The sequence below is a fragment of the Anopheles darlingi genome, chromosome 3 (genome assembly GCF_943734745.1).
Source record: "Anopheles darlingi chromosome 3, idAnoDarlMG_H_01, whole genome shotgun sequence".
Taxonomy (NCBI): Eukaryota; Metazoa; Arthropoda; class Insecta; order Diptera; family Culicidae; genus Anopheles; species Anopheles darlingi.
The window spans coordinates 9482116-9496589 of NC_064875.1; the positions used below are offsets into that span (position 1 = coordinate 9482116).

Consider the following 14474-nt stretch of genomic DNA (forward strand, 5'->3'; position numbering starts at 1 on the left):
TTTCAAATCAGGTAAAAGCATACGTTGTCTATAGTCATCTTGGGAAGGATGCGTCGGTCGTGTCAAACGAGTGTGGGTAAACAAAAAATTCTTCCGTTTTCGGCGAAGAGCTGCAACAGAATCCGTTTCAGTAGTTTAGATATTCGGAGTTTCACTCGTATTTCGTTAACATATTGGCTATAAGAAAGTGCTGAACCAATGCCAAAAGATGCTGGCCAAATATTGTCGTGTTTGCTTAAGTAGCCTCGGTGTAGTTCATCGACTAAACGAACAAGTGCATAAAACGATGACTCTCTATGCAATGCTGTGCAAAATGTATCCTGAAGCCTTCATTGAGTATGACGATCCTCAATGGCCAACAAGAGTTTGCGGAAACTGCAAGCGCAGCATTTTAAATGCCTTCAGGTTGTACACAGTGTGTATGGCATCCTTCGAAGTATTTAAGAATGAACTGCAGCAAAGTTCGATCAAAACGGAGCGGGATGAAATAGATGGCAAAGAGGCGGTTATTATCATAGACGGCGAGGAAAACGACCAGCATTTTTTATCAAGTGACCACGAAGAAGGATTGAAAACGATAAAAGTAAAAACAAGCGTTAAAGAACATGATCTTCTTGAAATTCTTGTATTGAATGAGGATCAAGCAAGCGACTCAGAAGCTCAACCGCAAGGCTTGGAATATGATGACTTAGATGCCTCCCAGGAAATTAATTCTAACCAATGGGAAAATGCAATGGTTGAAAGGGCGATAGCAGTACCAGAAGTATCAGATGCCATCGTGGATTCTGATTGCATGATAGATGATACGGAAGAATCGGAAGATGAAAGTGTTTTTGGTGAAATATTTTCGTCTCAGATATTCAGTTGTAAATCATGTAAAGACGTATTTGATGACAAAAAAACACTAGAGAAACATCTTAAATATCATAGAGTAGGGTTTCATATTTTTTGCAAAATGTGCCATAAGGCATTCAAGCACCAAACTGCTCTTTATGCTCATAAATGTGCTTTCGATTCCTCGACCCTATGTTGGATATGTGGAAAATTGTTGGATACCCTAGAAACGCGTAAGATACACATGGAAACCCATATGCCGGAGGGTTTGTGGGCCTGTCAGCTCTGCCCGTTACGATTCTCGACCCAAAGTGAGTGTGGATTTGATTGTTATAAGCTGTTTGGATTGCGCATAATAATTATTTTTCATTGCCTGAAGCTGCGATGGAAAACCACGAATACATGCACAAGAAGGACATACGACATTGCTGCGATATATGTGGAGTGAACCTATCATCAAAGCGTAATTTAAAATACCACCAGGTTGCTGTCCACGGAGGTAGTAAAACCAAAATAATAGCAATTTTTGCAATATTTACCTAGGATTATGTCCTTTAACTATAATTTCAGGAGGAGTAGAGAAATTGCACCAATGCAATGTGTGTGGTCGCAGGTATGATTGAATTATTGTAATTATGTATAACAATAACACTTTTCTTTTTACACGGCTAGATTTTCCCTTCCTTGTATGCTTAAGACGCACATGAACACCCATACGGGGCTGAGACCGTACAGTTGCGTGTATTGTAATCGTGTTTATGGAAATGGAAGCGATTTGGTAGAGCATGTCGCCAAGCATCACGTTGGTAACGACAATATCTATCAATGCCATCTGTGCGATGCTGATTTCGCGAAGATAAGGGATCTTAAAGCCCATTACGAGGTACATGACAAAAACGGTAAGAAGTTACACAACGAAATTCTAACAGATTTTGGAAAGTTCCGGTTTACCATTACCGATCTATTAAAAATGCGACACCAAAAGGAAATGGTAGCAGTATCTAGCATAGTTTTACCAGATCTATGATAATCGTCTTAAACATAGACAATATTGACGATAAGCAGCGAGTGCCCTCAACTTTCGTGGTTATTCTTACGGATAAATTATATTAAAATTATTAAGATTATTAAAAAAGATTTTGTTATTGTCCTTTTAAGAATCGTTATTCCTCAATTGTCTATCATTATGACACAGAATTAAATTATACTTTCTGGAGGGAGAGGGAGAGCGAGTAGTAGTTGGGATGGTGCGAAATTATTGATATTAATTTCCATATTCCTGAACCTACGAAGAGCACGATGTTTTCCAGTGCTCACTCGCCCCTTGTTCAGCATAATTCTTGAAAAAACCGAAACACGCCGCAACTGCCGTATCAGTCGCAAGACGCATGCTATGTATGGCAGCCTTTATGGATTTTGGCATCGCGCGCTCGTGTAGACATGGCTTAATAATCACTGCCGCGGCTATTCTACGAATCTTGGTTTCCTCCATGTAAAAAATCACATAAACAACGTTTAATAAAATCCTTAAAATTCCTTAAAAAGAAACACATTTTCCCGGCGAAATGGACGGTAATTGTAAATTGTGTTTAAACGATGAAGAAGCTCCGAAATGTACATTCAAATATAATGAACAAGAGCAGCCAATTGCTAGCGATATCGACTGGAAAGAGATGATACAGCGTTACCTGCAGGTAAGGCCGGTTGGAAATAACTGTTTCAAACTATTTAGAAGATCAACTAAAACCCGTCCGTTGATTGCAGATTGATATGCTTGAAAACATAGATAATCTACAACAGGATTGCCCGATCTGTTCGAACTGCTCTCGAATATTGGTTATGTGGCACCGATTCTACAAAACATGTCACAAGAATCTCACACTTTACGTAGAAGTATTAACTGAACATGACGAAGAGTGCGAAAATTTTTACTACGATACAAAAGAGGACAAAAGTGAAACTGTAGCTGCTTCGGAAAATTGTCCATTCGAAATAGAATACGACGGGCAGCATGTCATCGTAAAAGGTGAGCCTGAAGAAGAAATCGACTGCAATTTTACGATAGAGGAAGTCAGTGAGCGCGTAGTTCCAAAAACTAAAAGCATTTCTGATAAAAAGCAAACGGAAGGTAAACCCAAAGGTGCCCAGCGAGGAAACCATTCCCAGAGAAGCCAGATGCGAAACATATGTGCAATTTGTGGCCAAATTCGGGTGAACATGGAAGAGCATCTGCGTACCCATAGAAATGAAAGACGCTACAAGTGCCCTTACTGTCCCAAAAGCTTCGTTAGCCAATCGAACTGCAACAGCCACAAAAATATTCACACACGAGCCAAACTCTACAAATGCGATATATGCGACAAGGAATATCCGATGTTGAACGGTCTGAAGCAGCATAAAGCAACACACCAAAAGGATCGCACGTACCTCTGTTCGATTTGTGGGAAATCATACTATCAACCGACGGGACTTGCACGCCACAAGCGTACTCATACGGAAGAACGAAACTTTAAGTGCGACAGCTGCGACAAAAGATTCTTCACGAAGTATTTACTGCGCAGTGAATGCCTTCCGGCCCCTAGAATAATCCATTTCACTCCCATTACAGTTGTGACTTGCGGAAACACGCAGTAATTCATTCAAACAAGAAGCCCTACAGTTGCGAGATGTGCGAGAAATCCTTCAATCGTAGTGATAACCTGCGGACTCACATGAAGAAACATTCCCGTCGAAGCGAATGGAGTTAATGGGTTGCGGGTTTTAGCAATATTAACGGGGAATAAAAAATGTATCCTTTAATGATTACATACAAAAGTAAACTACTTTGCTGTTAGAATCGGTGAAGATCTTTTTGGTATAAAAATCCGAATTGTGGATTAAAATTTATCAAAAAGCAAGGATGTTGTTTTTTTTTGGCTCGGTACCCACCTTCCTTCTATTGATCTTGGGTTGGTTTTATGAATATTTACAAACTGAAATTGTTTTGTGGAGTGTTTTGGTGTCTTCGGGTAAAGATTTCACAGTTTCAGCGGCACAGATAGAAGAAAAGCACTTAGGATGTACGAAGTTTGTCGTCTTTGCGCAAAGGTTCCCGATGCTTTTGTACTGGTTCGTGAAAGCAGAATATTCTCTGCCCTGACGAACAAGGAAGTGTGTCTCGATGAGCTTATTGAACAGTACCTCTCCATAAGCGTAAGTAGCTCGCCGGGGGCTGCAGTCTACCTCCAGTGTTTTGATTTCTGGCTATGTCTTAATTTTCCATTTTCAACAGAAACAATCGCTTATGGACGATTCATCCATTTGCGGCGTCTGCTGGACCGCGATTGAACAGTGGCACAACTTTCGAGAGGGTTGCTTACAGAACGAGGAACGGTTAAAAAGTCTGCATACAAACATCGAAAACGATGTCCTTTGTGGCAAAGAGTATAACTTTGCTATTGAGTATGTCGATGACGAGAGTTCACTGTGCGAAGATAAGCCGCCAGAGGAAACGCATTACGAAGAGGTACATGAAATCGAAGAAACAGTCCAATATGAGGAGGTAAAAGAACTAAAAGTGGAGGTAGTAGAGGAAACCTCTGAATCATCTGTTGTGATCTCAGTAGAAGATAGAAAAAGCCCAGAGAAAGAGATCGACTGCGCTGTTAAACCCGAACGTGAAACTGACCACGAAACATTTAGTGATGACGAAAAGAAAGAAGTTGATGGCAAAGATAAGCTGATACGTTCTCGAATAAGAAAGGGACGCCGGAAAGGCCAGACTAAGCAAGCCAGTCGTCCAACAAAAGATGCAACTAAGTCGAAGCGGATACTGTACAAACCTGGGGCCGGACAGAGCAATTCTAGGCTGTGTCCTATTTGTGGAGCGGCACGCACCGATATGACGGCTCATCTGCGCTGGCACAACAACGAACGACCGTACCATTGTCCGTACTGTCCGAAAATTTTCGTTAACAGTTCCAACCTCAGAAATCATGTGAACCTTCACACGCGGCAGAAAATGTACAAATGCGACCTATGCGATAAGGAGTTTGCCAGCACCACCGGGCGGAATAAGCATCGTCTTACACACGCCACTGAGCGGGAGTTCCTGTGTCCGGTTTGTGGACTCTCCTTTAAACACCAGGCTTCGCTGGTACGCCACAAGCTCATCCACTACGAGGAACCGAAGATTAAGTGCACGGATTGTGATAAAGTATTTTTGACAAAGTGCGTAAGCTTTCGCGCTTTCTTTCGGTCCGCTCTTAACAAACTATTTGCATTCCCCTTACAGGACAAGGTTGAAGAAACACTTTTTGGTTCACCTCAAGGAGAAACCGTTCAACTGCGAGGTGTGCAACAAGGCGTTCAATCGGAAGGACAATCTGAAGGTGCACATTAAAACCCATTCGAAGCAACGATTCAAGTTCACCGAATGCTAATGTTAGCGATGGCGAATAAGTGTATTGAATAAAATGTAGTATTTAAATAACTTATCGGTCCGTAATAATTCCGTCGCTAATCCACTGTCACCCTGTGGTTGGTCGGTATCCTTAAACTCATTTCCACCAGTGTAAGAAACGGCTTTGCTTGTTGTTTACTTCGCGGAATTTTCAGAAATATCCATTTTTTTCAGAAATTAACAAGAATTTTATTCTCGTTGCTTGTTGCTGCTACCTGAATGGCTAGCCCATTGTATGGAACTGAGAACCAGGAAGACGAACCGGTTTACGAGGAGCACGAAGCATCCGTCGATGGTAAATTGGTGATGGTTGAAATTGAACTTTTGGACCACCTGCCCTGCGACGAATCGAATATCGAGAAAGCGAAGTATGTGAGCTACGACAAATTAGATTCCGCATTCATCCGTGATTCGGAGAAACCTAGTAAGGATACCTTCACACCAGCCGTCGAGGGAGAACGGAAGCGATCGACCACAAATCGCAAGGAAAGACGTAAGAGGCGGTGCACCATCTGCGGTATCTTCGTTATTAATTTGCCAGAACACCGGCGTATGCATCTTGGCATACGGAACAACCAATGTCCTTATTGTCCGTGGTCATTTGTACACCGGGCCAATCTTCATGCGCACCTTAACATACACACCCGGGAGCGTGTGTTCCTTTGTGACGAATGTGGTGCTGAGTTTGTTAGTAGTCAAGGCTTGGCGCAACATACGCTAATACACAAGGATCGGGAGTTCGAGTGCGATGTGTGTGGTAGCAGGTTCAGCCGGAAAGCATACCTCCGGCTGCATCTCGAAAATGTGCATAAGCCTAAGCTTAACTACAAATGTGCCGTCTGCGATAGAACTTTTGTTACTGAGTAGGTTAAAATTGAAAGTTGTGACAAGATCTGCTATTGAACACATATCCTTTTCTATGCTTACAGAGCAATGATGCAGCAACACATGAAATTGCATGATGCGGCCGTGTTTAGCTGCGGTGTTTGCAATCGAGCGTACCTGTTGAGAAAAAATCTGTTGCGACACATGAGGCTGTCGCATCCCCAAGCAAACGACTCAAAATGTTTACAAAAACAGTGACTAGAGCGTGAAATATACGATTACCTGCAGCTTACCACGGGCTTCCACCTTTTCTTTCTTAACACACTGGACGACGTTTCGGGCAGCTGTTGCGATGCGAAAGGATTTTATTCCATTTTCCAGCGCACAATCATTCTTTCTCGATCGGTAACACATACGCCAACACTCATATAACGTTCTACATGTATCAAAATTCCCGTTAATTTCCTAAACAATAACACACATACACACATTCACACATACTTACATACACATGTAAAGCGAAATAGCAAAAGGAAGCCACTCACGTTGTAACGGTGCCTTGTTGCGGTATAATTAACAATCGTCGTTGAAAATTTGGTTATCCTATCCTAGTCGATGCAATGGCGCACAGTGCTTACACGGTGCACGACGACTAATTTTGCAATTTGCATGGTACGCTAAGCTAGCCAAGTGCTGCCCAAACAAGAGCAATCAATTTCGAATCGACGAAAGTATAGAGGACTTCATGGCAAACGCGATCGATTGAATGCGTTTGCAGCGTGAGGTAATGCTTGGTACAAATAACAGCCTACTGTTTCCTGCTGTTCTGCAGGCCCACCATTGACTTCAATCCAATTCTACGTGCTTGGATGGTGATGGTGCATGTAAATTGCAAGTTTAAATCGAAGAGACAAAAATATGATGATTGCTGCTGCTCAGCATGACAATTTTGGTTAGATAAAATGGAACCTAAACAAAAAGAAACTCCAATTGAACTTCTAGTTTACAAAGGTTGCCCTAGCGAAGGCACATCCTTTTGTCAGCATCTGCTGTTTTGTTCAATACTTTCGTATGTTTCCCCTACCCTGTGTTTGGGGGGCGGTATAGATTTCTTCTAATTATTATTTTGCTGCCCATGGCATAAACAGATCCTTAACGAGAATGGTAGTCCGTGTGTATTGCTCAGACGGGTGTGTCTGCCGTTGAAATTCGTCAATTTCTGAAATAAAAAAAAAACAAAATAAATATGATAGAAGATGTTGCGGAAACGTACGCTGAATATTACATTCCCCCTTCATGCTAATCATGCAAATCCCGTGTACTACTTTACGACGACGACCAACCAACCCAGTAAACAGCCAGTAATCAGTAATCGCGTGATTTCAGCTATCGTCGACCGGAAAATGAATGATCGAAACTGATGACAAAATAAAAAGTGTATAAGCACGCTGCCGGTTGCACACAAACTATCGTAACGGTAGACAGACCGCGGTCGTTCGTTTAAGCAAATGAGTCATGAGTACGTCCGGTGTATTCTGGATGGAATATTCTACCAAGGGCGTATCAACATGTCAAGAGTTGCCATTCTCGATCCGCAAATGCAGCAAAGAAGGGTTTTGTTTGTGATGCCATTAGGAAGGTATGACGTTGATAATTGTCGCCAAGAAACGTCTAGACGTTTCTTTTGGTGATCAGTACTTTTCGGCATTCCGCTGTTTCATAATAACCAATTAGTATGCCTTGGTTGTCGCTAGGAGTGTGACACGCGTTCATTTGATGCTTGAGTCACATGGGCCTCGCTTTATGCTGTTGGTAGTACTGTTTGAACAAAAATTCAAGTTCCCGCATGCCACACACATACACCAATCGTCGCTGTGCACAACTGACCAGCAACGTTGATAAGACTGCCATAGATAGTTCTTATCTTTCCAAAATTGCTGTTCATTTCTTCAACTCTCCCCTATCTCGGTTGGCGATGGTTCGAGTAAACGTACATCAACTGCAACCAATAGGGTAATATCTGGATAAGCTAATAATGTTATCAGCAATGCCAAAGTCGGCATGCTGTCATCAAACGATAATTGATCTATGATAGCCTTTTAGCCACTGATTTGGCGCAATCAATCATTCTCGGATTGAAATGAACCGGTTTCGGCGAAACGTTGGTACAGGTGCTTACCTGATTATTGTAATATCCTAGGACTTAAGAATCCAATCCACGAGCCTTTCGCTTAATCCTCGCATATGGACCGACCGCGGGATCGGTAATGAAATCGTACAGTACGCGCGTCCAAGAGGTGTGTTGCGGAATGTCGTCGTAGAACTCGGGCGCGATACGTTTCACCTCCGGTAGCAACCGGCCCGGTACGGCCGGGAAATCGTGATGCTCGTTGTGATAACCGACGTTGAAGGTGATCCAGTTGAGTGGTCCGTAGTAGGAGTATGTTTCGAATCCCTTCGCAAACATGTAGTGCTCCGAAATAAAGTGACCGGCTACCGGGTGCAATCCCATGGCGAGCAATGATCCAACTATGAGATATACCATCACCTTCCAACCGAAGTAGTACACGACGACCGTGTTGAAAGCAAGTTGAATGACTCCGTTGACCAGCTCAAGCTTTTGTGGCGGTTTAGGGTTGACTATAAGTGGCCGGAAGATGTAGAAAAGCGGCTGCAGACAGACCCAGAAAAACTTGCCGAGCGTGGTGCAGAAAAGCTTCGCCTCAACGTAGGTCGGCAAGTCGGTATCGATCACCTCGTCACCCTGATAGCGATGGTGCTCCAGGTGGTACTTTTTGAAAGACACCGACATCGGAAGCCCGATCGGCAGGTTGCAGAAGAAGCCAAACAAGCGGTTGGCCATCGGTCTCGCATGCCCGAACGCCAGGTTGTGGGCAATCTCGTGACATGCCAGCATCAGCGAATGATTAATCACTCCACCGAAACAGTAAGCCATGAGAAAGATGAATTTCCACGATCGATCTTTCATGACAAACAGCATAGCGAACTGAATCAGCACCATAGCGCTGGCCACCCACTTAAATTGTGGGTCGTATCCGAACAGCTTCTTGATTTGTGGGTACTTTTCCAGAATCAGCTTCCGCCGGCTAGCGTGCGGTTCCTCGGTGTACGTCCACTCGAAATCCGTTCGCGAGACGTGCTGGCCCATGATGATGGGTTTTGCAGCCCAGAATAATCGCTTGTAGAATCAAAAATCGCACAAACTTTCCGCGGCGGCAGCCGGCACCGAAACACCGGAATTTCACAACGCGCACGAACTCGGGGAAAGCAATCAAACAGCGAGAGGTTGATTTTTGTCCGCAACGAACAAGAAATACTACCGTGCCACCAAACGGCACAGTGGGCGAGGTAGGAGAGATCAAACCAAAAATCCTGTTCAAGCACCACTTGCTTGAATTTATTTTTCTCGAGTTTACGTTCTAGCATGCCAGCGACGAAGCCCTCTCGCTCGCTCAAGCCTGAGTTCTGGTAAGAGTGAGCGAGAAAGAATGTCCGTTTTAAATATTCACAGTGATGCTCGATAAAGTGTACGCATCACGTATAAAAAAAGGTCAAAAGTTTCATAAAAAATCAGAATTTTGATCTAAAAATGGCCTGCGTGGCACTGTGCCATTGTTTTGGTTCACGGTGTGAGAAATTCTGAACCTTTTAGAATAACTTTGCGCGATTTCAGAGCAAATTAGCAAATTTTTCGGGAGATCTCGCGTAAATAGAAAAAATGGCTTATTCAATGGGGCCCTATTTCATAACCGTAGCTTTTTACACCGTCGGCGTGTTCGTAGCATCGGGGTTTATCAGCCTGCACTACACCGCTTCCTTTTTGTTCACCCGCCACGTGCTGCCTAGCGCAGAGACGTACGATTTCATAATCGTCGGTTCTGGAACAGCGGGCTCGTATATTGCCGCACATATCCCGTCCGAGAATGTGCTGCTTCTGGAAGCTGGCTCGATGCGATCCTCCCTCATGGACGTTCCACTGTTCATGCCTTTACTGCAAGGAACACGGTATGACTGGCAGTACGAGACCGTTGCGCAGACCGGATCATGTTGGGCCATGAACGGCAACCGCAGCCGTTGGCCTATGGGTTAGCAGAGTATTCTATGTCGTTGTTACTGAGCTTAACGAAACGATTCATCAACAGGAAAAGTATTCGGAGGCACCCAGATGTTCAACAACATGGTTCACTACGACGCGAAACGAAACGATTTCAGCACGTGGTTCGAAACGCCGGAGCAGCTGGATCTGTTAATGACATATTTCAACCGTCCTACCGGGCAACAACTTGAACCCGGTTACCAGACCGAATTGGGCCGTGTTTTCATCGATAGCGCGAAAGAGCTAGGTTTTGGTGAAGAATCGTTTTTCCGTCCTTTACACTCGACCCGGAATGGCCGACGATGGACCACTAGTCATGCGTACGAGGCCTTAAATCGGATCCATCATGAGCGCATCATGAATGCGATGGTACATAGAATCATTGTGGAAGACGGCGTGGCGAAAGGCTTAGTTTTCTCAAAAGATCATCAAAAACACCAGGTATTTGCTAGGAAGGGAATAATTTTGTCAGCTGGAACGGTCGGCACGGCTAAAATTTTGCTGCAGAGTGGCATAGGTCCACAAAAGGAACTGGGTGCCATCGGGATCGAGTCTATCATCGATTTACCACAAGTTGGGAAAAACTTACAAGACCACATAGGCACTGGATCCGAACTGCTGTTGCTAGACAAACCATTGAATCTGGCTCCCCTCGATCTGATACACCCGAGCAACCTGTTGAACTATTGGACAACGGACCCCCAATCGTCGCCTTTGGCGCTCGGAGGTTGTGATGCGGTTGGTTTTGTATCGCTCGGAAGCAACTATTCCAGTGATGTGCAGTTCATGGTACTGCCGGCTGGCGTCTCCTCCGATGGTGGTATTCATTTGAGAAATATCGTCAACCTAAAGGATTCCGTTTGGGATGACTATTATCGGCCAATGGCGAAAAGGGGTCAACCAGTAGCCACAATACTTCCGATACTACTGCACCCGGAAAGTACTGGCGAGATTGTATTAAAAAGTGTAAACGCTCAGGAAAAACCCCTCATTAACCCAAACTATTTATCGTCCGCCAACGATGTAAAAACGCTACTGAAAGGGATTCGAATACTGCAAAAGCTGACACACCAAGAGTCGGCGAAGGAGTTGAACTTAGAGCTTAATCCAAAGCCCTTTCCCGGATGTACCGCACATTTACCGGATAGTGATGCTTACTGGGAATGCTACATTCGATCTGTTACCCATACAATTTACCATCCCGTGGGCACCTGTCGAATGGGTACGAATGGTAACAATTCCGTGGTATCATCCCGCAATCTGATTGTGCATGGTATTCAAAGGCTTTACGTAGCCGATGCTTCCGTGATGCCAAGCCTTCCCAGCGGCAACCCTAACTCAGTTGTAATGGCCATTGCCAATTACTTTATAGAAACAAATTTTCCCCCGAAATAAATTCCCCTGTGGTGATTTGAAGCAGCAAGCAAAGCTTCGGATAATTTATTTTGATAGCGGATTAGTTTGATGCGGGTTAAGCGAGCAATAGAATTCCACTCAATATTGGTTCGGAATCAGTTCGATTGCTTTACTGCGTCGGTGCCAGACCGAGCAGAGTGAATCGAACTTCGGTGGGATCCTTGGAGATGTACTTCTGGCAAACCTGAACGGCATCCTTCAGCATGGTTTCAGGACTGGAGGTGCCGTGCTCGATTGGAGCACTTTTTCGACCGTCCAGCTCGTACAGTTTACCGCCGACGTGCACGAACGCTACGAAGTGGTGGTACACGGGATCATTAACCGCCGGAGTGGCCGTTTGGCCTTCTCGAGCATTTTCTTCGTGTGCCTTTATGAACTGCTCATTCTTATCCAACACTCTTCCGCGCTCCTCGGGAGACAGCGCTTTGGTAGTGTTGTAGTAGTTTTTCAAAACGCTGCCTTCCTCAATCTCGATATCCGGATTGTTGAGTACCGCATGAATCAGAGCGATTGTACCGCAAGCGTTGTGGATGTACTGTCGGGTGAAGAAAAGCTCCTTCGGATACGCCCCCTCAGCGGCACCCGTTTGCTCCACATTCGGCTTATCTTCTTCGGCCTGAAAAGTGAGACGACAAAACGAGAAAATTGGACGCTGGTTCCTTGACACGTCCCTTGTCCTGTTTCAGACAGTACCTACCGCATCCTTGCAGGGAAACAGGAAAATCAACGATTTCACCGGCTTCGGCACCATGTCCAGCAGCTCATCATCCATGCCGAAAATGTCGACGATGCTCCAGAGAGGCGAGACTCCCAGCTTCGCCATATAGCTCGACAGGACCTGGGAACAAGTATGAGATCAAGATGGTGAGTAGTGGAAAATTGTAATTAATTTATTAACACGCACCTCCGGGTTGGACTCTAGCGGTAGCCAAGTATCCATTTTGCTGGTCTACAACAGTACACGGTGCTAGTAAAAATGCGCAGCGATTTGTCACGGGTAACTCGATTGAAATGGCTAATTTAATTTATCGAGACTAACAGCATTAATGCTGAAGGAAACCAAACAAAGAACTTTTTACTTGCAGGTTAGCCGGCTTTTGCTGCAACCGAAAAAATGCAAAAAATGCCTGTCACCCTATTAACAAAAGGTATGGCATGGGGCCCCTTTTATGGCAGATCCAGGATACTGGCCGCTTATGGACCCCTTAAACATTAAGGGCCCCATGCCATATCTTTTGCAACAGGGAGTGTTTAAAAAACCAACGGGTTTTTGTCATTTTCATCGGTTTATTTCATTCAGAAACATACAAGGTGGACTCGACATTTTTTGCATGTTTTACCCACTGTTTGGGAATGGTTCCAGGTTCGCCCTTTATTTATCGCGTATCTCTGCCTCACACCATAGTCACGTACTCCCCTTTCTAGCCGATTCTCCTAGCCTAGCGTTATCTAACAAACGCTTTCCTTTAACCCACCTTCCGCGACTCATCGCTTTTTATCGCGTTGATATTTTTTATGGTGATTGGATTGTTACAGATGTCTTCTACTTTTTTCACTTCAGACACACCCTATCGATTACGCACAGAGCGGAGCGATAAGATCGTTATGCCGTCGAGCTGAATCTTTTTTTCGGCTCCACTGCTGGGCTACTTTTCCATGATTCATTGGACGAAACGATAGAGTTTGCAGCTGGCGATGGTTTGGGTTTCTCGAGACTTTTTCGCTTGATCCTGGCGTAGGGTCCGACGGCAGGATCGGTGATAAAGTCGTACAGCACTCGCACCCAGGACGTGTGCTGTGGCATGGTTTCATAATATTCAGGAGCGATTTTTCTCAATTCCGGCAACAGCCTACCGGGGATGGCGGGAAAGTCGTGATGCTCGTTGTGGTAGCCCACATTAAACGTGATCCAGTTAAGCGGTCCGTAGTACGAGTACGTTTCGAATCCCTTCGCAAACATGTAATGTTCGGCAATGAAATGACCGGCCACGGGGTGTAGTCCCATCGCCAGCACGGAACCGATCAGCAGATAGGCGAGCATGCGCCAGCCGAAACAAATCACAACCAGAGCATCAAATGTGAGCTGCACGATGGTGTTGATGATCTCCAGCCTCGTCATGGGCAGTGGGTTCACGAACAGTGGTCTCAATCCGTAGAAAAACGGCTGCAGACAAACCCAGATGAACTTGCCAAAAGTAGTACAGAACAGCTTCGCCTCTAGAAGTGTCGGTACGTCCGGATCGAGATCATCGTCGGCCAGGTGGCGATGGTGCAGGTTGTGATACTTTTTAAACGACACTGACATCGGCACACCGATCGGTAGATTGCACCACATTCCAAAATACCGATTAGCTAACGGCTTGCCGTAACCGAACGCCATGTTGTGTGATATTTCGTGATTCGCGAGCATCAGCGAATGGTTGATTACACCACCGAAGCAGTACGCCACTAATACGATCATTGACCAGCTCTGGTTTTGCATCACATATAAACTCACGATTTGTGTTAAAACCATGGCAGACACGATATACTTGAAGCGTGGGTCCGGTCCAAACAACTTCTTGATCTGCGGATATTTCTTCACCATTTCCTCCCGACGACGAGTGTGCGGCTGATCATCGTACACCCACTCGAAATCCGTTCTGGAAACACGTTGTCCCATTTTCGGGACTATGATCGGAACGGTGGTCGTCCGAAAGGGTTCGTACGCTGGAAACGTATCTGCTTGATGTTAAGTACGGATCCGAACGGCGAGTGTGCTTAGCCAACACTGGCGTAATACAAAACCTGCGATGTCCGCCCAATGACATCGATAGGGAGGTTTGCTTTACCAATAGATAA

The 14474-nt window shown here is 44.8% G+C and overlaps 7 protein-coding genes across 7 annotated transcripts; 4 read left to right on the top strand and 3 right to left on the bottom strand.

Moving 5' to 3' along the window:
- The first annotated feature begins 49 nt into the window (after positions 1-49).
- Positions 50-2059, top strand: LOC125958204 (zinc finger and SCAN domain-containing protein 31-like). Its single transcript, XM_049691399.1, has 4 exons — positions 50-1145; positions 1214-1333; positions 1405-1447; positions 1507-2059. The coding sequence occupies exons 1-4, from the start codon at positions 209-211 to the stop codon at positions 1859-1861; spliced, it is 1455 nt and encodes a 484-aa protein (XP_049547356.1). The 5' UTR covers positions 50-208; the 3' UTR covers positions 1862-2059.
- LOC125958310 (zinc finger protein 714-like) lies at positions 2054-5297 on the top strand. Its single transcript, XM_049691578.1, has 6 exons — positions 2054-2528; positions 2599-3380; positions 3443-3578; positions 3847-4026; positions 4106-5043; positions 5108-5297. Exons 1-6 carry the CDS (start codon positions 2400-2402, stop codon positions 5253-5255), a joined length of 2313 nt encoding a protein of 770 aa, XP_049547535.1. The 5' UTR covers positions 2054-2399; the 3' UTR covers positions 5256-5297.
- Positions 5298-5406: 109 nt separating this feature from the next.
- LOC125958224 (gastrula zinc finger protein XlCGF7.1-like) lies at positions 5407-6385 on the top strand. The gene is made up of 2 exons (XM_049691453.1): positions 5407-6138; positions 6205-6385. Exons 1-2 carry the CDS (start codon positions 5495-5497, stop codon positions 6356-6358), a joined length of 798 nt encoding a protein of 265 aa, XP_049547410.1. The 5' UTR covers positions 5407-5494; the 3' UTR covers positions 6359-6385.
- Positions 6386-6421: 36 nt separating this feature from the next.
- On the bottom strand, positions 6422-9411 carry LOC125958222 (sphingolipid delta(4)-desaturase DES1). Its single transcript, XM_049691450.1, has 2 exons — positions 8280-9411; positions 6422-7319 (listed from the first exon to the last, which is right to left on the bottom strand). Exon 1 carries the CDS (start codon positions 9267-9269, stop codon positions 8304-8306), a length of 966 nt encoding a protein of 321 aa, XP_049547407.1. The 5' UTR covers positions 9270-9411; the 3' UTR covers positions 6422-7319; positions 8280-8303.
- Positions 9412-9760: 349 nt separating this feature from the next.
- On the top strand, positions 9761-11657 carry LOC125958199 (glucose dehydrogenase [FAD, quinone]-like). The gene is made up of 2 exons (XM_049691383.1): positions 9761-10206; positions 10264-11657. Exons 1-2 carry the CDS (start codon positions 9840-9842, stop codon positions 11610-11612), a joined length of 1716 nt encoding a protein of 571 aa, XP_049547340.1. The 5' UTR covers positions 9761-9839; the 3' UTR covers positions 11613-11657.
- On the bottom strand, positions 11624-12726 carry LOC125958228 (ubiquitin carboxyl-terminal hydrolase). Its single transcript, XM_049691458.1, has 3 exons — positions 12538-12726; positions 12331-12471; positions 11624-12249 (listed from the first exon to the last, which is right to left on the bottom strand). The coding sequence occupies exons 1-3, from the start codon at positions 12571-12573 to the stop codon at positions 11743-11745; spliced, it is 684 nt and encodes a 227-aa protein (XP_049547415.1). The 5' UTR covers positions 12574-12726; the 3' UTR covers positions 11624-11742.
- Positions 12727-12869: 143 nt separating this feature from the next.
- On the bottom strand, positions 12870-14325 carry LOC125958218 (sphingolipid delta(4)-desaturase DES1-like). The gene has a single exon (XM_049691438.1). It carries the CDS (start codon positions 14293-14295, stop codon positions 13237-13239), a length of 1059 nt encoding a protein of 352 aa, XP_049547395.1. The 5' UTR covers positions 14296-14325; the 3' UTR covers positions 12870-13236.
- Positions 14326-14474: the final 149 nt, after the last annotated feature.

Coding starts and splice junctions, on each gene's coding strand:
- LOC125958204 (XM_049691399.1), top strand. CDS start 209: ATGCTGGCCAAATATTGTCGTGTTTGCTTAAGTAGCCTCGGTGTAGTT. Junction 1,146..1,213: donor GTTACGATTCTCGACCCAAA/GTGAGTGTGGAT, acceptor CATTGCCTGAAG/CTGCGATGGAAAACCACGAA. Junction 1,448..1,506: donor TGCAATGTGTGTGGTCGCAG/GTATGATTGAAT, acceptor TTACACGGCTAG/ATTTTCCCTTCCTTGTATGC.
- LOC125958310 (XM_049691578.1), top strand. CDS start 2,400: ATGGACGGTAATTGTAAATTGTGTTTAAACGATGAAGAAGCTCCGAAA. Junction 4,027..4,105: donor AACAGTACCTCTCCATAAGC/GTAAGTAGCTCG, acceptor CATTTTCAACAG/AAACAATCGCTTATGGACGA. Junction 5,044..5,107: donor GATAAAGTATTTTTGACAAA/GTGCGTAAGCTT, acceptor TTCCCCTTACAG/GACAAGGTTGAAGAAACACT.
- LOC125958224 (XM_049691453.1), top strand. CDS start 5,495: ATGGCTAGCCCATTGTATGGAACTGAGAACCAGGAAGACGAACCGGTT. Junction 6,139..6,204: donor GATAGAACTTTTGTTACTGA/GTAGGTTAAAAT, acceptor CTATGCTTACAG/AGCAATGATGCAGCAACACA.
- LOC125958222 (XM_049691450.1), bottom strand. CDS start 9,269: ATGGGCCAGCACGTCTCGCGAACGGATTTCGAGTGGACGTACACCGAG.
- LOC125958199 (XM_049691383.1), top strand. CDS start 9,840: ATGGCTTATTCAATGGGGCCCTATTTCATAACCGTAGCTTTTTACACC. Junction 10,207..10,263: donor CCGCAGCCGTTGGCCTATGG/GTTAGCAGAGTA, acceptor ATTCATCAACAG/GAAAAGTATTCGGAGGCACC.
- LOC125958228 (XM_049691458.1), bottom strand. CDS start 12,573: ATGGATACTTGGCTACCGCTAGAGTCCAACCCGGAG. Junction 12,472..12,537: donor CGCTAGAGTCCAACCCGGAG/GTGCGTGTTAAT, acceptor ACTTGTTCCCAG/GTCCTGTCGAGCTATATGGC. Junction 12,250..12,330: donor TGTTTCCCTGCAAGGATGCG/GTAGGTACTGTC, acceptor CTCACTTTTCAG/GCCGAAGAAGATAAGCCGAA.
- LOC125958218 (XM_049691438.1), bottom strand. CDS start 14,295: ATGGGACAACGTGTTTCCAGAACGGATTTCGAGTGGGTGTACGATGAT.